At 43.0% G+C, this 17,202-nt stretch overlaps 3 protein-coding genes across 21 annotated transcripts in view; 1 reads left to right on the top strand and 2 right to left on the bottom strand.

The window, feature by feature from the left end:
* Window positions 1-586: 586 nt before the first annotated feature.
* Window positions 587-6,131, top strand: LOC108628116 (leucine-rich repeat-containing protein 58). 3 transcript variants are annotated; one of them, XM_026816237.1, is made up of 7 exons: window positions 587-842; window positions 3,878-4,104; window positions 4,235-4,364; window positions 4,587-5,082; window positions 5,133-5,349; window positions 5,413-5,602; window positions 5,748-6,131. In XM_026816237.1, exons 3-7 carry the CDS (start codon window positions 4,355-4,357, stop codon window positions 5,909-5,911), a joined length of 1,077 nt encoding a protein of 358 aa, XP_026672038.1. In that variant the 5' UTR covers window positions 587-842; window positions 3,878-4,104; window positions 4,235-4,354; the 3' UTR covers window positions 5,912-6,131. The 3 variants fall into 3 exon arrangements, with proteins under 3 accessions (XP_026672038.1, XP_017885321.1, XP_017885320.1); XM_018029832.2 differs by lacking the exons at window positions 3,878-4,104; window positions 4,235-4,364; XM_018029831.2 differs by lacking the exons at window positions 587-842; window positions 4,235-4,364 and having other exon boundaries at window positions 3,790-4,104.
* On the bottom strand, window positions 1,146-3,616 carry mldr (mitochondrial ribonuclease P catalytic subunit). 5 transcript variants are annotated; one of them, XM_026816236.1, is made up of 6 exons: window positions 3,275-3,613; window positions 2,967-3,043; window positions 2,097-2,887; window positions 1,812-2,040; window positions 1,624-1,754; window positions 1,146-1,561 (listed from the first exon to the last, which is right to left on the bottom strand). In XM_026816236.1, the coding sequence occupies exons 3-6, from the start codon at window positions 2,750-2,752 to the stop codon at window positions 1,225-1,227; spliced, it is 1,353 nt and encodes a 450-aa protein (XP_026672037.1). In that variant the 5' UTR covers window positions 2,753-2,887; window positions 2,967-3,043; window positions 3,275-3,613; the 3' UTR covers window positions 1,146-1,224. The 5 variants fall into 5 exon arrangements, with proteins under 5 accessions (XP_026672037.1, XP_026672036.1, XP_026672035.1 ...); XM_026816235.1 differs by lacking the exon at window positions 2,967-3,043 and having other exon boundaries at window positions 1,624-2,040; window positions 3,275-3,616; XM_026816234.1 differs by having other exon boundaries at window positions 1,624-2,040; window positions 2,097-3,043; window positions 3,275-3,615.
* A 2,072-nt stretch (window positions 6,132-8,203) lies between the features above and the next one.
* Window positions 8,204-17,202, bottom strand: part of LOC108628115 (protein kinase shaggy) — a 50,698-nt gene continuing 41,699 nt past the window's right edge. For 6 of the 13 annotated variants that reach the window (XM_026816222.1, XM_026816224.1, XM_026816230.1 and 3 more), the window contains 7 exons: window positions 16,807-16,997; window positions 16,242-16,325; window positions 15,786-15,824; window positions 15,120-15,230; window positions 14,766-15,003; window positions 14,453-14,646; window positions 8,204-12,992 (listed from right to left, as the gene is read on the bottom strand). In XM_026816222.1, coding sequence (XP_026672023.1) covers window positions 12,612-12,992; window positions 14,453-14,646; window positions 14,766-15,003; window positions 15,120-15,230; window positions 15,786-15,824; window positions 16,242-16,325; window positions 16,807-16,997 — 1,238 coding nt within the window. In that variant the 3' untranslated portion in view covers window positions 8,204-12,611. Of the gene's footprint in view, window positions 12,993-14,452; window positions 14,647-14,765; window positions 15,004-15,119; window positions 15,231-15,785; window positions 15,825-16,241; window positions 16,326-16,806; window positions 17,019-17,202 lie in introns of those variants that run through there. The other 7 variants (XM_026816223.1, XM_026816221.1, XM_026816228.1 and 4 more) reach the window with 4 other exon arrangements.

Raw genomic sequence — 17,202 nt, 5'->3', positions numbered from 1 at the left:
AGAAAAAAGAATGAAAGTAGGAAACACGTTCCGAGAACTCGTAACACGCCTGACTCATTTCCTCTCCGAACGTCGATTGATTTGTTTAAACGATTCTTATTAACATTCGAATCGTCTTTGGCCAATGCAACGAAGAATCGTTAAAGACCATAACCTTCGGCTTCGATCTTCTGTTTTAAAACGTTCCTATTCCCACTCGAGTTTTGTAATTCAGTCCTGGAGAGGTCAAATAGTTTTATCACTTTAGGAACGAATAATACGAACCAGCATAGCTATTGGAATACGCGTACTTACCGTGGCAAGGCCACGCGCTTGCAGTTTAACTAACCGTCAGATGTTTTAAACTCTGACTCTCTGACGCACCGCATAGACAATCGTTCGTTCGACGATCAGCTTTTACCGAATAAAAACAATTGCCTACAGCGTGTTCATTACGTAAAACTATTCGATACGTTCCTCGAGGATAGAAGGGAACAGTAAACATTTTTTACTCGGAGTCACGTACGTATATAGCCACAGTGGACGGTATTCGAGATTTACTTGCTCCGTTCCAGATGCAATTACAGCACGCTTGACAGCGGCTCGATTGCAGTAACGTCGAGCTTCTCGTGCGTGCACCACACGGAATACACGCAGTTCGCGTGACAGGTGACCATTCTGGTTTACGAGCGAATATACAACGCGATGTAAATCACGTTCGTTCCACGCGTGTGATCGAGGATCGATCGAATCACCGATTTCGGTTCGATCGATGAGACACGAACGACGTTGGATCGTTCAGGAATAAATCGTGCACGGTGATCGATAATAGTTTCGGGCGCGATTGATAAAAAGAAAAACGAGTAAGTACTCACGTCACGCGTGGCTCCTCTGTCCTCTCGACCAGTGCCAGGTTCACCTTCCGAACGTCCTCGGCGTCCACGGTAATAAGTACGCGCCAAGGGTTCGCGTGTCACTCGAAAGCTGTCAATGATTACGCACACACACGCACACGCACACGCGGGAAAAGATTCACGCGAAAACTCAACGATCCGTGACCACCTGTTGCCCCGAAAAGCTCACGCCGGAATGACACGAAATTGTGTGACGCGTTCCTCTCAGTCATACATCAAGCGCCATCTGGTAACAAAAATTTCAATCACTCGTTCGAATTCGTATTTCTTCGTCCGCTAAAATATTTTCAATTTTATTTTTCTGTACAAATCAGCGTACTTATAAACGATCTTATTTCTTATCTCTAGGCATCTTGAAACAAAACCATTCGTTATTTCCTATACGCGTTTTGTTGACCGACATATCGTAATCCACGTACGGTACGTGCCAGCAATCGTTCTTTTTCTGAACCATCGCGTTGACCTGTATTTGGTCATCTAATTGAGTCCCCGAGCCCTTGAGCGTCACGGTCGTGTACTGATGCGACGCTTGCCATTTTTTGAAAAGAGCGTCCAACTCGGGATCCTTCATCGCGAACTTGTGTTGCCGCATGAGATCTTTCGAAATGACTACCGTATCCTTACCACTAGAAAACGCTGCGTATAACAGAAATACGTCGTCCTTCGACCTGAAACCATCATGAGAAATCAGTAGACGCTTCGGTTTTAAACCCGAGCACGTAATACGCACCAATCGTGGACGTAGAAATAATCAGCCATATCACGGATGTCCAGTCTCATTATCATCTTCTTCAAATGGTACCTGCCGATGACCAGAATCTTCTTCCCCCATCTTTTATAATATTTAATACTGTCCACCAGCTGGAAAGTATCGAATATTAGGTACGAAAAGAAATTTTTCCATCTCCGATCACTTACAGCCACGATTCCCCTATTGGAGTAGAAAATATTCAGTCCATCTACGATGACGTCGTATGGTTTCCTCTGGTCTATGTACCTGACATAGTGCTGTATCTCTTTCGGATCAGTGACGTAATACATACCCTCAGAAATCAGTTTCTTTAACGTAACCTGACGTAAACGTTCATATTCCTCGTCGTTTAAATCGTTTCTGGCCAAAAGTTGTTTACATACAGCGCAAGTAGACCTGTGGAAAAGAATAAGTAATTATTTGAATAACTATACGCTCGATCGCGAACGGACCTTGAGATTGTCGTTGGCACGACCGACCAGCCGGATTGATTGCAAGCATTCGAAATTTCTAATACGACCCTCTGGACAGGTTTAAGGCCATACTTGTTCCATAATATAAACAAGTTTTCTATCCTTTCGTTGAACTTGTCCTTCTCTTTCAAGCAATGTTTCAAATACGAATCGTACGCGAACTTCGAAGGCCCCAGACTTGTTTTTAGCGAAGCGACCAAATATTTACGTCCCAAGTCTTCCTTCCCGTTCTCATAGAAATACGAAATCAAATTGCTGACGGCATCACGTATGTGCAAATGATTTTCTTTATAGTTTTCTATGATTTTAACAGCTTCCTGCCATTCGCCTACTTGGCACAGGCATCTCACGAGGACGTTGGCAAGCTCTGAGTTCAGTGAAGTATATGTGTTCGAAATGTTTTTGCATATGCTGAGGACATGTTCCTTTTCCCCTTTTGTGAGCGGATCATCCCTCATGCCGTATAATTTTAAATACGTGCTCAGAGTGGACACAGAAGGCTTGTAATTGTTGCTTTCTAAGAATTTGTAATAAGAGATACCAGCCTGAGGATATTTTTCATTTATACACATCTGTAGAACAAAAGTGTCCACGATCAATGGTTTGAATTCAGAGTCCATCACGTATCTCCTCATGTTTTCCCACGTTTCTTTCGGCACGTTATCAGGCTGGACCAGCACCTCAGAAAATTTTTCTTTCCAGGCACCACAGAAGTCGAAGAACTCTTTTTTCTTATAAATGGCAGTTATGTTAGACGCGTTTCGAATTACCTGTAGCAACGGTATTCGACGTATACACAGATTCATTCTGACGATACGTTCTAACTAATCTTTGATTATTAATATTTACAGTTTTCGTTCAATTCATGTTGACACGTGAATCCGCTTCGACCATATATATATTATGCATCTCATGGACTATTCAAGCTATAGTAAAGTTGTGAATTAGCAGTTGTGCGCAAGCGCTACAAGTAATGTCATATGGGCGAAGGGATAAATGCACGAATTGAAATTTTGGTCAGTTACTGAACTAATGCGATCGATAACCAGTCCATAGCTATTAAATACTGATAATTTTGGAGTTTTATAGGCTTAAAAAATTGTCAATTTACTCAAAATGATTAAATAAATGGTTACACTTAATTCTTTCACACGTACATTTTTCTTCATTGCATACATTTTTTCTATCTATTTAACAGCATTTGTAACTGTACAATTATTTATATCTCCGTTGTAGCAAATATCACAGGGCGTATTAAAATACAAAAAGGTTATAAATGAACCGATCAATCAACAGAGCCGACGCACATAATTGCCACTGGATTTTTTGCTATAGTTCTCGAATTCGACTCGTGTGAATCCAGCCAATCCAGCTGTCCCCTAACCTCCAAATCGTTTCTATGCTTCTAGTCTAACGCGCAGTCTCAGAGGCGTGAGAAGAGTCAGGAGAATCTTTTTAACGCCGACGCCACATTTTTCATTCAAACTGCGATAACTCGATGACCAGCGATCGTATATCGATTTTTAAGAACCCGTTTTAAAGAGCAAACTCCGATCTTTCAAAACGCCTTTCATTTTCTCGAAAAAAAGAGATCAGTACGACACATAAAAATTGCAATAATGTATAAATGATAGCAAAAATAAGTTTTATAAACGTTTTCTCGAATCGTTTCTAATGTGAATATATTTTATGTAATAAATAAATAAGGGGACGTTAAGCACGCTATTGTCTCAGAATCGTCTTGACGTTCACTGCTTTAGCGAGTGATACTGCGGTCAGCGGGATGACTAGCGTTTCTGGAATCTTATAAAGAGGATTGATAAAGCCAGATATAGTTCAGTCTCCGAGGGCCTCGCGTTCATCTCGCGTCGATCGTTCGGCCCAGTTTCTCCGTGAACCACGACCGAGCGTGTCGGGATCAGTGAACGACCGGCAGTTGTCCACGCGAGTGAAGGAAACGCGTGACGAAATCAAGAATTTTCGCGAGGTAAGAGACAAAGTAGACGATCGAGCAGTAGAAGTTTCGAACTGCGATGGAACTTTTAACAATGGACCGTGAGATCCTTAAAAAGAGAATCACTGGAAATCTTGTAAAATATTTGTTATTATTATTGTAGATAAATCGAGTGACCTTGCGCTTACCACTCAGAGTTACAATGAACCGTGAAGCACATAATTGAAATCGCGAACTCGAATCGGGATTGAATTACGAACGTTCCCGTAATATTTTACACGGTATGAGGATCGGTACGTCACTCGAACGAATCACCTTGTTATTTAAACGAGTCGCAGAAAGATTCTAAACGATTATTTGCAATTTTTCTTATCACGTTGACACGTGTAGACAGATAGTGGAGCGGTTCGTAAATAAGAATGCCGATCGAAAGTAATTACGCACGATGGACGCCCCCCACTATCCCCCCTTGCCTCTCGCTCCTTTCTAATTTTCACGTTCGGATCTGTTCGAAGCTCTTCCACGAACGAGTTTGTATATGGAGAATTACACATCAGACTCGAGCGACTCGGACTCGAGCGCGAAGACGCTGGACCTTTCTTACCTGATGCTCGATACGCAAGTACTGAACGATCATTTCGTGAACGCGAAAAATCCTGAACACGTGGACACGTTGTTACTGCATCAAAATCGTTTGAACAGCGTACCGCCGACGATAGTCAGGTTCACGAATTTGAACTCGTTGGACGTGTCAAACTGCGGCCTTTACCAGCTATCGGACTTCCTCGGCGACTGTCCCCTGTCCTGTCTAGTGGCCAAGCACAACAATTTGACCAACGATTTCTTACCGAAATGTTTTAAAAATTTGTCTGGCCTCAGAGAGCTGAACCTCAGCGGGAACCGACTGACGGACTTCCCGGAACAGATACTCGATCTGACGGATCTCAAGTACCTCTACTTGGGAGGCAACCAGATCACCGAGATCAGCAAAGATGTTTGGAAACTGCAGAGGTAAGCTCAGAGTGTTTCTCTCTCTGTTCCGGTTAATTTCGTTCAATCAGATTGCAGGTGCTGTCGATGGGCGGAAATCGGCTGACGGAGGTCCCGTCGACTCTGGGCGAACTGAAGTCTCTTCAAGCGTTGGTGCTCTGCGACAACATGTTGGAGAATCTTCCCAGTTCCATAGCGAAATTGACGAATCTCAAGTCGTTGTTGCTTCACAAGAACAGGCTGACGACGCTACCCACCGAGATCATCACGCTCAAATGTCTGACAGAGGTACGACGAGAAACCTTCGAACAGTTCGTCGAATCCTTTCCTAACGTTTTCTTTTGTGTTCAGTTATCGCTGAGGGACAATCCACTGGTGGTTCGATTCGTATCTGACATGACGCACGATCCTCCGTCCTTGTCGGAACTGGCCGCTAGAGTGATAAAAAGCAGCGACATCAAATACGATGAGGAGAGTATACCAAGAAACCTGGTGGAGTATCTAAACAGTAGCCATCGTTGCGTCAATCCAAAGTGTAAAGGTCAGCCGCCAGCCTAACAATTAGTTCAAAGTTCAAAGTTCCATCGATACAACAGCGACGAACGCTTTCTCTCGTTCGATCGTCTCCATTTCTCCGAGCGCGCGCGCGTTCCATCTCTTCGATCAAACATTTTTTTTCTCTCCAGGTGTATTCTTCAACAACAGAGTGGAGCACGTCAAGTTCGTCGACTTCTGCGGGAAATATCGTCTGCCATTGCTGCAATATCTCTGCAGCAGCAAATGCATAGAGTCGCGTGACGGAGATCAAGTGGTCAGCGGCGCGATGATAAGAAAGGTTCTCCTGGGTTGATCACGCACTACGGATCGATCGTTTCGGTCGACGTAAAATCGATTAAACAGGATAAAAATGTGAATACAATTTTTCCACGTAAAATCCCAGAACTGATTTCGCCTCGTACTGGCGCGTCTCGAACGTCCCTTGTACAATTCCAAATATAAATCTCGACGAGTCTCTTCTTCATTAACGCGTTGCGTACTCCACCGTCAGGAATGAAACCGCAGTCTGTTAACGTTATCGTTTTTATTGTTAAATAAACCACAAAATCTACAATAATAATAATAATAATAATAATAATAATAATAATAATAATAATAATAATAATCATAATCATCATCATCATCATCATTATATTATCATATAGTCTCCTCCACAGGAAACGGAGGCATTCGATCCTCGCTTAAAACACATCCACTGATTTATTTTCTACGATTACCGATTATCGACTATTCGTCGTGTGTGAACCGTGTAAAACAAAGTGATCGGTAGCGAGCGAAGCGAACGACGATAATTAATGACCATCGTGATTTCTCGTCGAGTTAGAGTCGTTTTCAAGGTTCCACAGAGAACATCGTTATATATCTTTTTGTCCGTTCGTTTTCAACGACTCGAAGTAAGTCGGTGTGTGACAGTCCTTCGTGGATATTAGCAATATATCGTAATAAGAGTTTACGCTAGTGTTTGTTTGTTTTTTTTTTTTTTTAATATCGCATACTGTGTCGCCTTTTTCATTAATTACCTATACATACATATGCGTAGTTCATATATATGCGCTCTGTTAATTTTTATACATTACATACACTTATATGTATGTACATGCTTTTTTTGTTTTCGGTTTCGTTTCATTCCCCCCGCCAGCCAGCGAACGAGTATTCTTCACACGCACTCCCCGCACGCAGCCACCCAAATTCGTTCCTTCTCCCTTCTCATCGCATTTTATATTAATTAACAAGTATGCGCGTTCGCTTCTTTACGTCCGAAGTGGTACACATCCCCCCTCGTGATTTCTCTCTGTCATATTAACACGATTTTCCCTGCCGCGACCCTCTCGGTATGGCGTTTACGGTCGTCGGACGAACGATCGAGACGATTTTATTACTTTAATTGAAAACTGCATCATGGACGTTTTGTTGCTCACTTTACAGAATACAAATAGTAAAAACGAGAATACGGTGAGAGTCGTCGATCATGCGATACTCGACCTCGACTCCGCATCGCTGATTTAGTAAGCGTATAGTAGAGAACGATCTGTACCCGAGTCAGACACTGGGCTGTGATCGTTGAAATAAGAAATTATTAGGCTTAGCCGTGTAATACGCCTGATAAAAAGAGATTTACTATTATTTATATTTAACGATTCTTAGTAGTCGTGAACAAATTGCCATAGCTTGTACATATTAGGGACAGGGACTCCCGGCGAAATGGTCGACCTAAGCGTTTGACGACTAAACGACTATAGTACACAGCCATACCGGAAGGGATTCAATATCGGTTCACAGTCGAATCTCTTCGTTGCGTGGTCGTCTTCATCATCTTCTTCTTCTTCTTCTTCTTTTTCTTCTGATTTATTTTTCTTCGTGCTACTCAGATCTTTCCGTCGCGTTCTTCTTGCCGATCAAACGCCGGAGGACCCTTGACGAGGTCAAGGAAGAGGGTCGCTTCGGTTCTATTCGGAAAATCGAACGACGGTGTCCAAGTATGACGGAACTCGCGTCGACGAAGGATCAAAGAGAAACAGGTTTACAAGAATAACGCGATCCACGCTGAGGAGGCGGGTCGCTTCGAGCTCGAGGAACATCGTCAGAAACTATTTACTTATAATGGTCAACGTTTCGCGCCTCGCTTCTGAAGAGGATGTCGCACACGGTGTCGTGGCACTAACAAGCGTACAGATAAACGGAAACGGAGATTCGTACAAAAGGCGATTCTCACGAGCGTTACACGTTTACGATTAATTTTAATTACATCTACTACCCTCGCTTGTATTGCCATTTGTTCGTCGGGAAAGATGTCTCGGCCCTGAGTCTCCGTGAAAAAAGACGGTGTCTCTAGATTGCGAAAGATAGTGCGGGAGCACGTTGAACACGCTGAGAAGCTTCTTCGTTCTTCTCGTCCTCGCGCCGCGGTAGAACGTGTCATGGACAGAATTGCTAGTGGTGCAAAAGTAAAAAGCTTATAAAAGTTCGACCGAGGCCAGGCTCGCGTCTCTAAAAGTGTCGTCTAAAAAATCCCTCGCGCTCTTTCGGAGATACACAGAGCGATTCACGTTCCTTATGTACAACGAACGATCTGCATTGTTTTTTCTTTTTTTTGCCGTTTTTCTTTTTCTTTTCGCGACCGAGAAAGAGGCGAGTGACGAACTCTTAAGACTACGAGTGCGCAGTATGCTTGGAAGTCCGCTACGTGGTACGTAATGAGCGAAGTCTTGGGAGATTGGAGTCAGAGTCCACCTTTCGATTTAGGATTATTCGAGATTACAGACAGTGGTACATAGAGTCTGCGCGTCTTCGTCAAGTTTAATACGAAATTCGCTCGTTCGAATTCCTCTGGAAAATGAACATTTTCAATGTACGATCGCTCGAACCTATCGGGAAACCAATTTGATTTCGTATTAAATTCGCCGCTCCTCACGATTCGCCGGAACACAAAGAATATGGTACATAAACGTGCCCGCTGGGAAACCAACTTATATATGTATACGGTTTAGTCATGGTTCTACGATATGAGAAACTGAGAGAACGGTACGTAACGAAAACTACGATTTATTATAATGTTAAGGTATTACGTTGCGTCAAGCGTACAATATCAGACATGTACAGTGCTTAGTACTACATATGTATCACTACGTCTTTAGCTACGGTCGCGTTCGACGGTTTGTTTCTGCGATACCAATGGTCCATCTCAGAATTGAACGACGGTAGCTTTCAGCGAGTAGAAGTAATGAGGTTCGTCTATTACCATTGAACGGGAATTACTAAGTTCGCGTTCGAAGCACGGTGGTTAATCTTAGACGTTAATCGTAGCTTCGCAGAGATCAGAAATATTCGACGGTCCAAAGCCCGACCCTCGCGTCGAACGGAAAATAAGTCTGACTCGCGGCGAAGCGGTCTCGCCACGCGGAGAGTTTCCTTTTCAATCTTCTACCGTATATACATATGCACACCACACACGCATACATATATGCATATATATACATATTAAATTACTTTATTTAGTTTTTTCTTTACACAATTATTACAATTTATTTACTAGATGAATTCGAAACGGTGCGACGTGACGATAGGATAGGTAGTAAGAAGACAAAGAAAAGGACCGACGGGTCTCTCTCTTAGTAGCGGTAACGGTGATGGAAATGTCAGGGAAACGACGAACAGAGTTCAATCAGACTCGGTCGCTCCTTCTTTTTCCCCCTCGTTTCTAAGTCTCTCTCACGCACGCTTATTCTTCATCCACGCGATTCTCCTCTCTCCCTCCGTCTTTCTTTTTACAGCGATTACCGATCTCTATCGTTAAAAATTAATTTCCATATAAGTATATTCATATTTATATCATATACTTAATTTAATTATACATATATACGCATGCACGTGTACGCCTGTATATAGACCGTCCGACGGCGAGGACCGATCGACTCCGTTTCCTCTGTCTCTTTCCAACGTAATACTGCAACATCTTCGCATCTGTCAAGTAATTGATTTTTCGATGGAGTCGCAGTCGATCGGTCCAAAACTATCACCGGTCCTATACGTATACATGTATATTATACACGCGTAAAGTATTTATACCTATACATATACATATAGACTTTCAATATTTTACACGGGCTGTTATCTCAAGACGGCTCACTCGCAATTGTTCTGTCGTCGCGTCTCGTGTCATCTCGTGGGTGGTATTAACGTCTAGTAGCGTCGAAGGTTTCCTAACGCTAGGGCAATGAAAAAATATAAGAGTAAGGAATATCAAAACTGATCTGGTGAACGATTCGCTCGGCGTGCCGCGAGTAATTTGATTCCTTATGATCTTAGATTATAAATTAGCTACGCGCCTCTTGAAATCACGATTCCAAGCGCGATTATATATGGGAAGATGAGAACGACGGAACCCGAACTTAATCGATGAATCTCTTTATTAATAGGATAATCGCGACAATTGATCAAACGTTTAGAGCTTGCGAGCCGTGCGCGATCGTTCTTTTTCTTTTTTTTGTTCACGTTGACACGCGTGTTCAAATTTTCTCCGTTTCTCCTGGTCTCCCCGGACAGATTCAGGACCACACTTCCGTTTCTCGCTGGCCTGAAACTTCGAAATCAATCATTTTCGTTCGAGTCTGTCCGATCGATTCGCTTCTCTTTTCTGAGTTCGTCGGTCGACGAGAGGACGGAAACTCCACCGGGCAAGCCGTCGAGATGTTTCAACCATTCTCAACAACTTGCCCGATTCGGTTTCGAAACGTGGAAACGCAAAAACAATGGCCTCGAAGAAAACGCAGTTTCAATGGAAATCGAGACCATCCTTCTTGCGTCGACCTAATGGACAACGGATTGATGAGTGAAGAAACACCACTGAAAATGGTTTCATGATCGAAAAATAAATCCGCCAACATCTCCATTTGTTTCGTTCTTCATTCGTTCTTTTTGTTTACAGAAAAAAAGACAAATTATTCTTCAATCGTCAAAGCGTGCAGATTGCTTTTTACAATGATGTATAAAAAAAATTGTAACGCGTTTTCCTTCTTCGTTCTACCTACGTCTCGACTAGAGGAAAAAAACGAAATCGATAAATTTACCTAAACGTCCGCGCGTAGCAATCAGGCGGTAAATTTCATTGAAGAAAAGGAAATGATCGTCTCTGCGTGTAATCGATCATCATTTAAAAGCATTTTTACATTACAATTAACGTTCATAAAACTCTGAAACGAATATACCGTAGCACATGTCCACACGCTCCCGACCTTCCACAGTCTCTCCACCGTCTCTCCTCATTCCCTTTCTCTCTCTATCTCTCTCTCTCTCGTCGTTTCGTCAGAAAAGGAAACGCATCGACTCTCTCGGTAGCCTGCCGTCTGTGGTTCTTTTGCGGCGTGAACATGATATGTAGTGGTGTGCAAAAAACTATGTAGATCACGCGCGATACGCCCCGGAAGGACCAGCTGCACAGGGGTTCTTTACTCTCGTTTTTGCCGTTTAAAAAAAAAAGAAGAAAAAACAGAACATTTCTCGTGGCCTACGATGACAGAAGACGATCTTTAAAAAAACGCTTCGTGAATGGACCCCCTTCGACCGCACTTCGTTTCTCATCGGGGATGGAGTCGACGCGCACTAAAAAACGATCTTTTTTTCCTTCTCACTGATAGAAGAACAATTATGTTCTAATTTAATTCTGATTTAAAACAGAAAATCGCTCTTCGCTACGCAGAGGTTCATTGTCAAGACTGAAACTGAAAAAATGAAACTGTTCGTCGATTGGTAAAATAATAATTGTCTAACGATTAAATTTTTCTTTTTGTTAACAAATAAAATTGCTGGAGTTCGTCGATCGAACGACGTCGATCAGAAACGATCCACGTGGACGTAAAGAATAGGCACGATCTATCGTGTACTCTTTTTCCTAAATCCGACGACGCTGCATTTCCGTGCAGCGTGTCAAATTCGATTCCGCGATGAATAGAGATTGTGCACGCAAAGTACTAACGTGTGTCGCCGTGTGTGTCTGTGTGTATAAGTGTGTGTATGGTTCGACCATGAGATTCTCCGCGTAAAAACGTGAACAATTACGTGAATTTCTCTCGAAAACGTCGACCTAGTGTGATTCTCCCATGTACGATCGTCGTTTCTCTTTCTCTCAACGGTTGGAAGGTCCACGGACACTAGGAAATGTCGAGAAGCTGGCTCGTTTTAAATCACGGTTGTGTGTCTCGTGTGTGTAAGGTACGTGCATACATATTTTCGAACGATCAATTGGCGCAAGCGACGTGAACGCGCTACTAGACACAGTATGTGAAAGATTGCACATCGTTTGCTTGAACCTCGGGCTAGAAAAACGTACACATTTTATATTTTGTTCGTTCCTTACCTTCGTTCATAGCAGGTTGCGGAACATTTCCTATAATGTGTATATATATATATACATATACACACACGCACTCACACACACACACACACTCACACTGAATTCATCGTTTTTAAAACATTTTTGGCAATAAGGTGGCAATCAAGCGTTCACGCGCGCCACCGTGAATTCCCAAGGGTGTACTCGAGCGAATCGATTACAAAGGGGAGCGGATTTCGTGGCTTTTTTCAATAGATTCCAGAACAAGTTCGCGTTTCAAGCGAACGGGACTCGAAAATAACACGTGGTATCGCCGTTTGCATCGAGCGATTAATTTACAATCGGGGGGAACGTGTACTCGTGTGTTACGTTATTATACCTCGGACATCCTCCTCAGAAGAGCTCTGAATCGTCCTCTCTTTATCGTACTTAAATTTTTCTTATTTTATCCCGTTTCGTTTAAGGCTAAGTCGCTAACACGTGAATTATCGGCCTCTCCCTCCCTTCCTCTCTCTCTCTCTCTCTCTCTCTCTCTCCCCGGTATCTCTTACGCACCAAACCAAACGCGCACACACGCATACATGCACGCACGCACACGTACATCTCTTTCTCTCCGTGTCTCGTCTCTATTTTGTTTAATTAAACGTTAAAAATAGAAAGCAGCTTAAGCCATGTTTGACTGGCCGGGGTCTGTGTTCTTTGAGGCGGACATCGTGTTGGTGTTCACGTTATTATCACTAGAGTTACCGCTACTACCCGCGACCGGTTCCGTCTGGCCACCAGGATTCTCCGAAGTTTGCATGTACTTCGGCTTTAGGATCGAGTTCAGGGACGGCTGAATCCGCAGCTCGTACTCCGTGAAGTTGAACAGGGGCGGGAGCTCCCGCCCGTTTGGTAATCGCGTACCCTGTTCCCGGAGCTCGTCGAAGAACGGGTGGGCGCACGCTTCCAGCGGCGTGATCCGAGCGGATGGCGTGTACTCCAGCAGACCGGCCACCAGCTCCATCGCTTCCGGCGGCGTGCGTGCCCTGAACACCTGCAACCACCGTGTTTCCACAGTTCTTTTTTTTTTATTTCGTTCCGGAATCCGTTGCGTTGGTTAATCGTTAACCCATTTGCATCGTTAGCGCACGACTCCTCTCTCGTCGATTATTACGTGAACATCGATTAGTGTGTGAAACATCGAACCGATTATTGCCACGTTAAGTACTGTGTATTAATTTCGATTATAATGTGCGATGCAAATGGATTCGCGAGGCAAGCAAGTATCCGTTTTTGTAGCCGATCATTGTGCGTTAGGTATGTGTTAATTAAAGATGTGCTTCGACTCTGAAACTTGTTCCACCGTGAAGCTCGTCGATCCGGCAGTTTTTCTTAATCCGATCTTAATAAAACATGTATCGCCCGAAGCGAGTTAAACTCTTCGAGAGCAAGTTCGTTCGCTGCATATGAATATTCGACGATCAATAAAAAGTAGCAAGAATTGTCTATACCGAGATAGTCGGGAGGTAACAATGAAGACTTACAGGTCTCCTGCAGGTTTGGTAGGCGACCTTTCAGTCACGTTCGTAACGATAGAAAAAAAAGGAAAGAAAAAGGTACACGATCGAATCGCACTGGAGGATAGTTTCGTTTCACCACCAGAACATTAGAGTAAGTGATCACCGAGACTTCGAGCGGGCCACGTTACAGTCGTCGCGTAAACGTCGATAGATCGTCTTTATTTTCGACTCCCTGACATCGAGTCGTTTTCAAACGGTGCAACGTCGAGGAATCCGTGAGTTAGTAAAGTTGTTAGGATGAGAAAATGATCGGAAACGAGATGGAGATAATTAGGAGGCAGAAAAACGAAAGAAAGTGCACGTCCAGCAATTTGTGATCGAGGAAATCTGTGCTCTTCTATTTATTTATTTCTCATTTCGGGTGATGATCGCCCATCGCTCGATTCGAGCATTCAGTCCCGCTCATACTTTTTTCAAAGGCTGAAGACCAACTAGTTACACTCGTTAGTAAAGTGATATCACGGATCAGAAAGAAATAGAAAAAAATAGGAGTAATTCGTCAGCCAATAAAAGTGATAAAGAAACATTGTCTATTTCATACAGGGGACCACTTACTCTAATCTTTTGGTGCTCCGTGGAACACTTTAGTCCACTCATTCGTTGAAGCATAAACTGTAACCACGAGTAACCATGTGTTGATGAATGTGATTAGAATCGAGTTCGTGTAAGAAAACCTCTTTCTTTAGATAGGAGGAACAGACACCTTACCCTCCAAGAGGAACGTCATCGCTCGTTTCAACGTTTGCTTTGATCCGAACACGACTTTACGGCAGCTACTTTCAATACAACAAATATCTCGAGACTGCTCTTATTTTTTTTCATCGAGGAAAAAGAACTCGTTTTTATCCCGTTAGTCACGTGTTTGTAGTTACGAAATTAGAAGAACCCGATGCGAGGATGCGCGGAACGAAACATGTGTCATTGATCATTCGACGGGACTTACCTTTTGCCATGGGTGCGCCTTAATTTGTGGGAATTTGAACTCGGTATAGTTGGGGTTCATCTCACGTATCTGGTCGCGCGTCGGCGTGCCGAGAACCTTGATGATCTCGACTAGCTGATCGACACCGCTGTCCCCGGGGAATATCGGCTGACCGAGCAGCAACTCCGCTACCACACAACCCGCGCTCCACACGTCTGTGAAACGAGATCAAACAAACCACGTTTGAGGTAAACAAAATAACTGTGTTTCGTTTATTTTCTACACGTGGCCCGGAGCACTGTTCGCGGGGTTCAGTGAAAGACGAGCGACTCACCGATTTTTGTGGTATAATCGATAGCACCAAAGATCAATTCAGGCGCGCGGTAGTAACGACTACAGATGTAAGACACGTTTGGCTCTCCCTTGACCAGGTGTTTGGCCGAGCCGAAATCGCAGAGCTTCAAAACGCCGGATTCCGGGTCCAGGAGCAAATTCTGTGGTTTGATGTCCCTGTGGCAGATCCCCAGCGAGTGGATGTACGCCAGAGAGCGGAACAGTTGGTACATATACAACTAAAAATGCCAAAGGAAACAAACGTTCAAATTAGATGTAGCTGTTTCACAATATTGCAAGTCAGTCTCGAGATAAACATCTCTCAATCTGACGCGTAGAGTAAATCTCGACGTACCTTGATAAAATTTATTGGTATGGTCTGCTTGCTTTTATTGTAATGCCGGGCGACTTTATATACAGTTTCGGGTATGTATTCCAGCACTAGATTCAGGTAAACCTCGTCTTTCTAAAAAAAAAAGATCGCAGAAGATGAATTTCGGTGTAAGGGCAGACGATGTGATACACGTCGCAGCGAAATTAAACCGTCGCGGATGATTCTTTCATCCTCGCTCGACATGATCCATGGTGATTGATATAATAACTCGTTCGATCGTTTTAATTTTGCTGGCGCGTGTACGCGGTGTGTCTTGTAACAAAGGCACACGCTGACAATAATTCGCGCGTTGGACACCTTTGAAACGGCAACACGTTGTAAAAAAGATTATTTTCTATGACTAGCCAAGCTGCGTTAGCACAGTCGGAATCTAGCACACAAAATAAAAAGAAGTACCTCTCGAGTTTTTTAACTGGCCTTATCAGGAAATCAAAAACGACTGGGGCATAAAAGATTTTAGTCTATTGGTACGTTCTATAGTTAGTCACGGCAGAGTGGAACAGTAAAAGTGTTTCGTTTCTGTCGTAAAAATCCGTCTATCGTCTATACGTAAGCAGGATTGCCTAAATTCTCTGAGGAGGGAATCTGATAAGTCAAAACTACTGAGTATCTCTCTTGTTCACTTACGTCCACGTGAAAAACTGGATTAGTTGCGTTTAAGATGTTCTACAAAATAACATAATAACGTCGCATGCATTAAAACTAACAACGACTATACTTGTTTTGCTTTGTGTGTCATTCGAGAGAAATCAGAAGTATCGCTACTATCGTGTGCAAATCGAAGATAGAAGAGAAAAGCTAGAGAATCCGGGGGATTAAACTTGCGTGACGCTGGATAAAAATTCAAGGAATATAAATCATTTCCTTCTCGACTCTCGGGCTCGATGGGAAACCGTCTCAGGTGTAAATCAATTCGTCACGCTGATCTACTTTTAAATTAAAAATCAGTATCTGGTCGACGTAAAGGAGACCGAAACGTTTTTCCCATCGATCCAATGACTGGCACGTTCAACAGTAGAATGTATATTACGTTCGGTTTCAATCGAGTGTACGGTAACTCGTTAGATAACGTGAGGTATTTACCTTATCACCGCTGGAGTAGAAGAAATATTTCAATTTCACGATGTTGCAGTGCTCGAGACGCCGCATGATTTGTAACTCCCTGTTCTATAAATAAAATACACGGAAAATCCGATTAATATGCGCCAACATTTAGTTCCTCGTCTGCGTTTATCTACTCCAACCACATCATTCTCTTTATTGTTAATTCCGATCATTTATGCACATTCGTCGTTAAGTTCTTTAAGGGGCCTTATCAGTATGAAATTAAAAAAAATCGAATTCTTTATTTTAAGAAAAAAAGAAAAATTTATGGTTTAATAAGGGAATTAAGATTTCTCGGGGACAGATAAGACTTCAGAGATTGGGAAACGTGATAATAATTCGTGTTTGCATTTCTTTTTTTGAAGCATGATCTAGCATTTGATAAGTTTTCGTGATTCGTCATGATAAAAGGAAAAGAGGATTTAGATACCCGTTCCTCAGATTCTAGTTTCTGTGAATTTTACGTTTGATCTTTGCCCATCGACTTGAATTCATTCGTTACAATCGTATTTCATTGGAAGTGGTCAATCTATTTTCTACGTACCTTAAATCGTTTGTCTTGGAGGACCTTCTTGATGGCGACCAGCTCCTCCGTGTCACATAATTTCGCTAGGTAGACAACGCCGAAGCTTCCATTGCCGATTACTTTAGTGTCTGTATAGGAGATTTCTTGCGGACGATCCGGGCCAGCACCGGCTGTAGCCACCACCGTCGTGACTTTGTTGCCATCTCTATCTGCATTATACATCACACCGCCCATAGAAACAAGCGAAAACCAAATGGGTAAAGTACAATGGAAATGAGAATGTGTACGATAACGTGAAAGATGGGCCACGGTTAATGGAATGCAATTAAGGATGTATTGGCTATACAGTCAATCTTAAAAGTTTATGCACTTTAGAAACACATTTTTTAAAAAGAAATCAGACGTCGGAAGAAC

Source organism: Ceratina calcarata, unplaced genomic scaffold (genome assembly GCF_001652005.2).
Source record: "Ceratina calcarata isolate Rehan_Ccalc_2016 unplaced genomic scaffold, ASM165200v1 scaffold5.2, whole genome shotgun sequence".
Taxonomy (NCBI): domain Eukaryota; kingdom Metazoa; phylum Arthropoda; class Insecta; order Hymenoptera; family Apidae; genus Ceratina; species Ceratina calcarata.
This window is presented reverse-complemented; position numbering and strand designations above follow the sequence as displayed.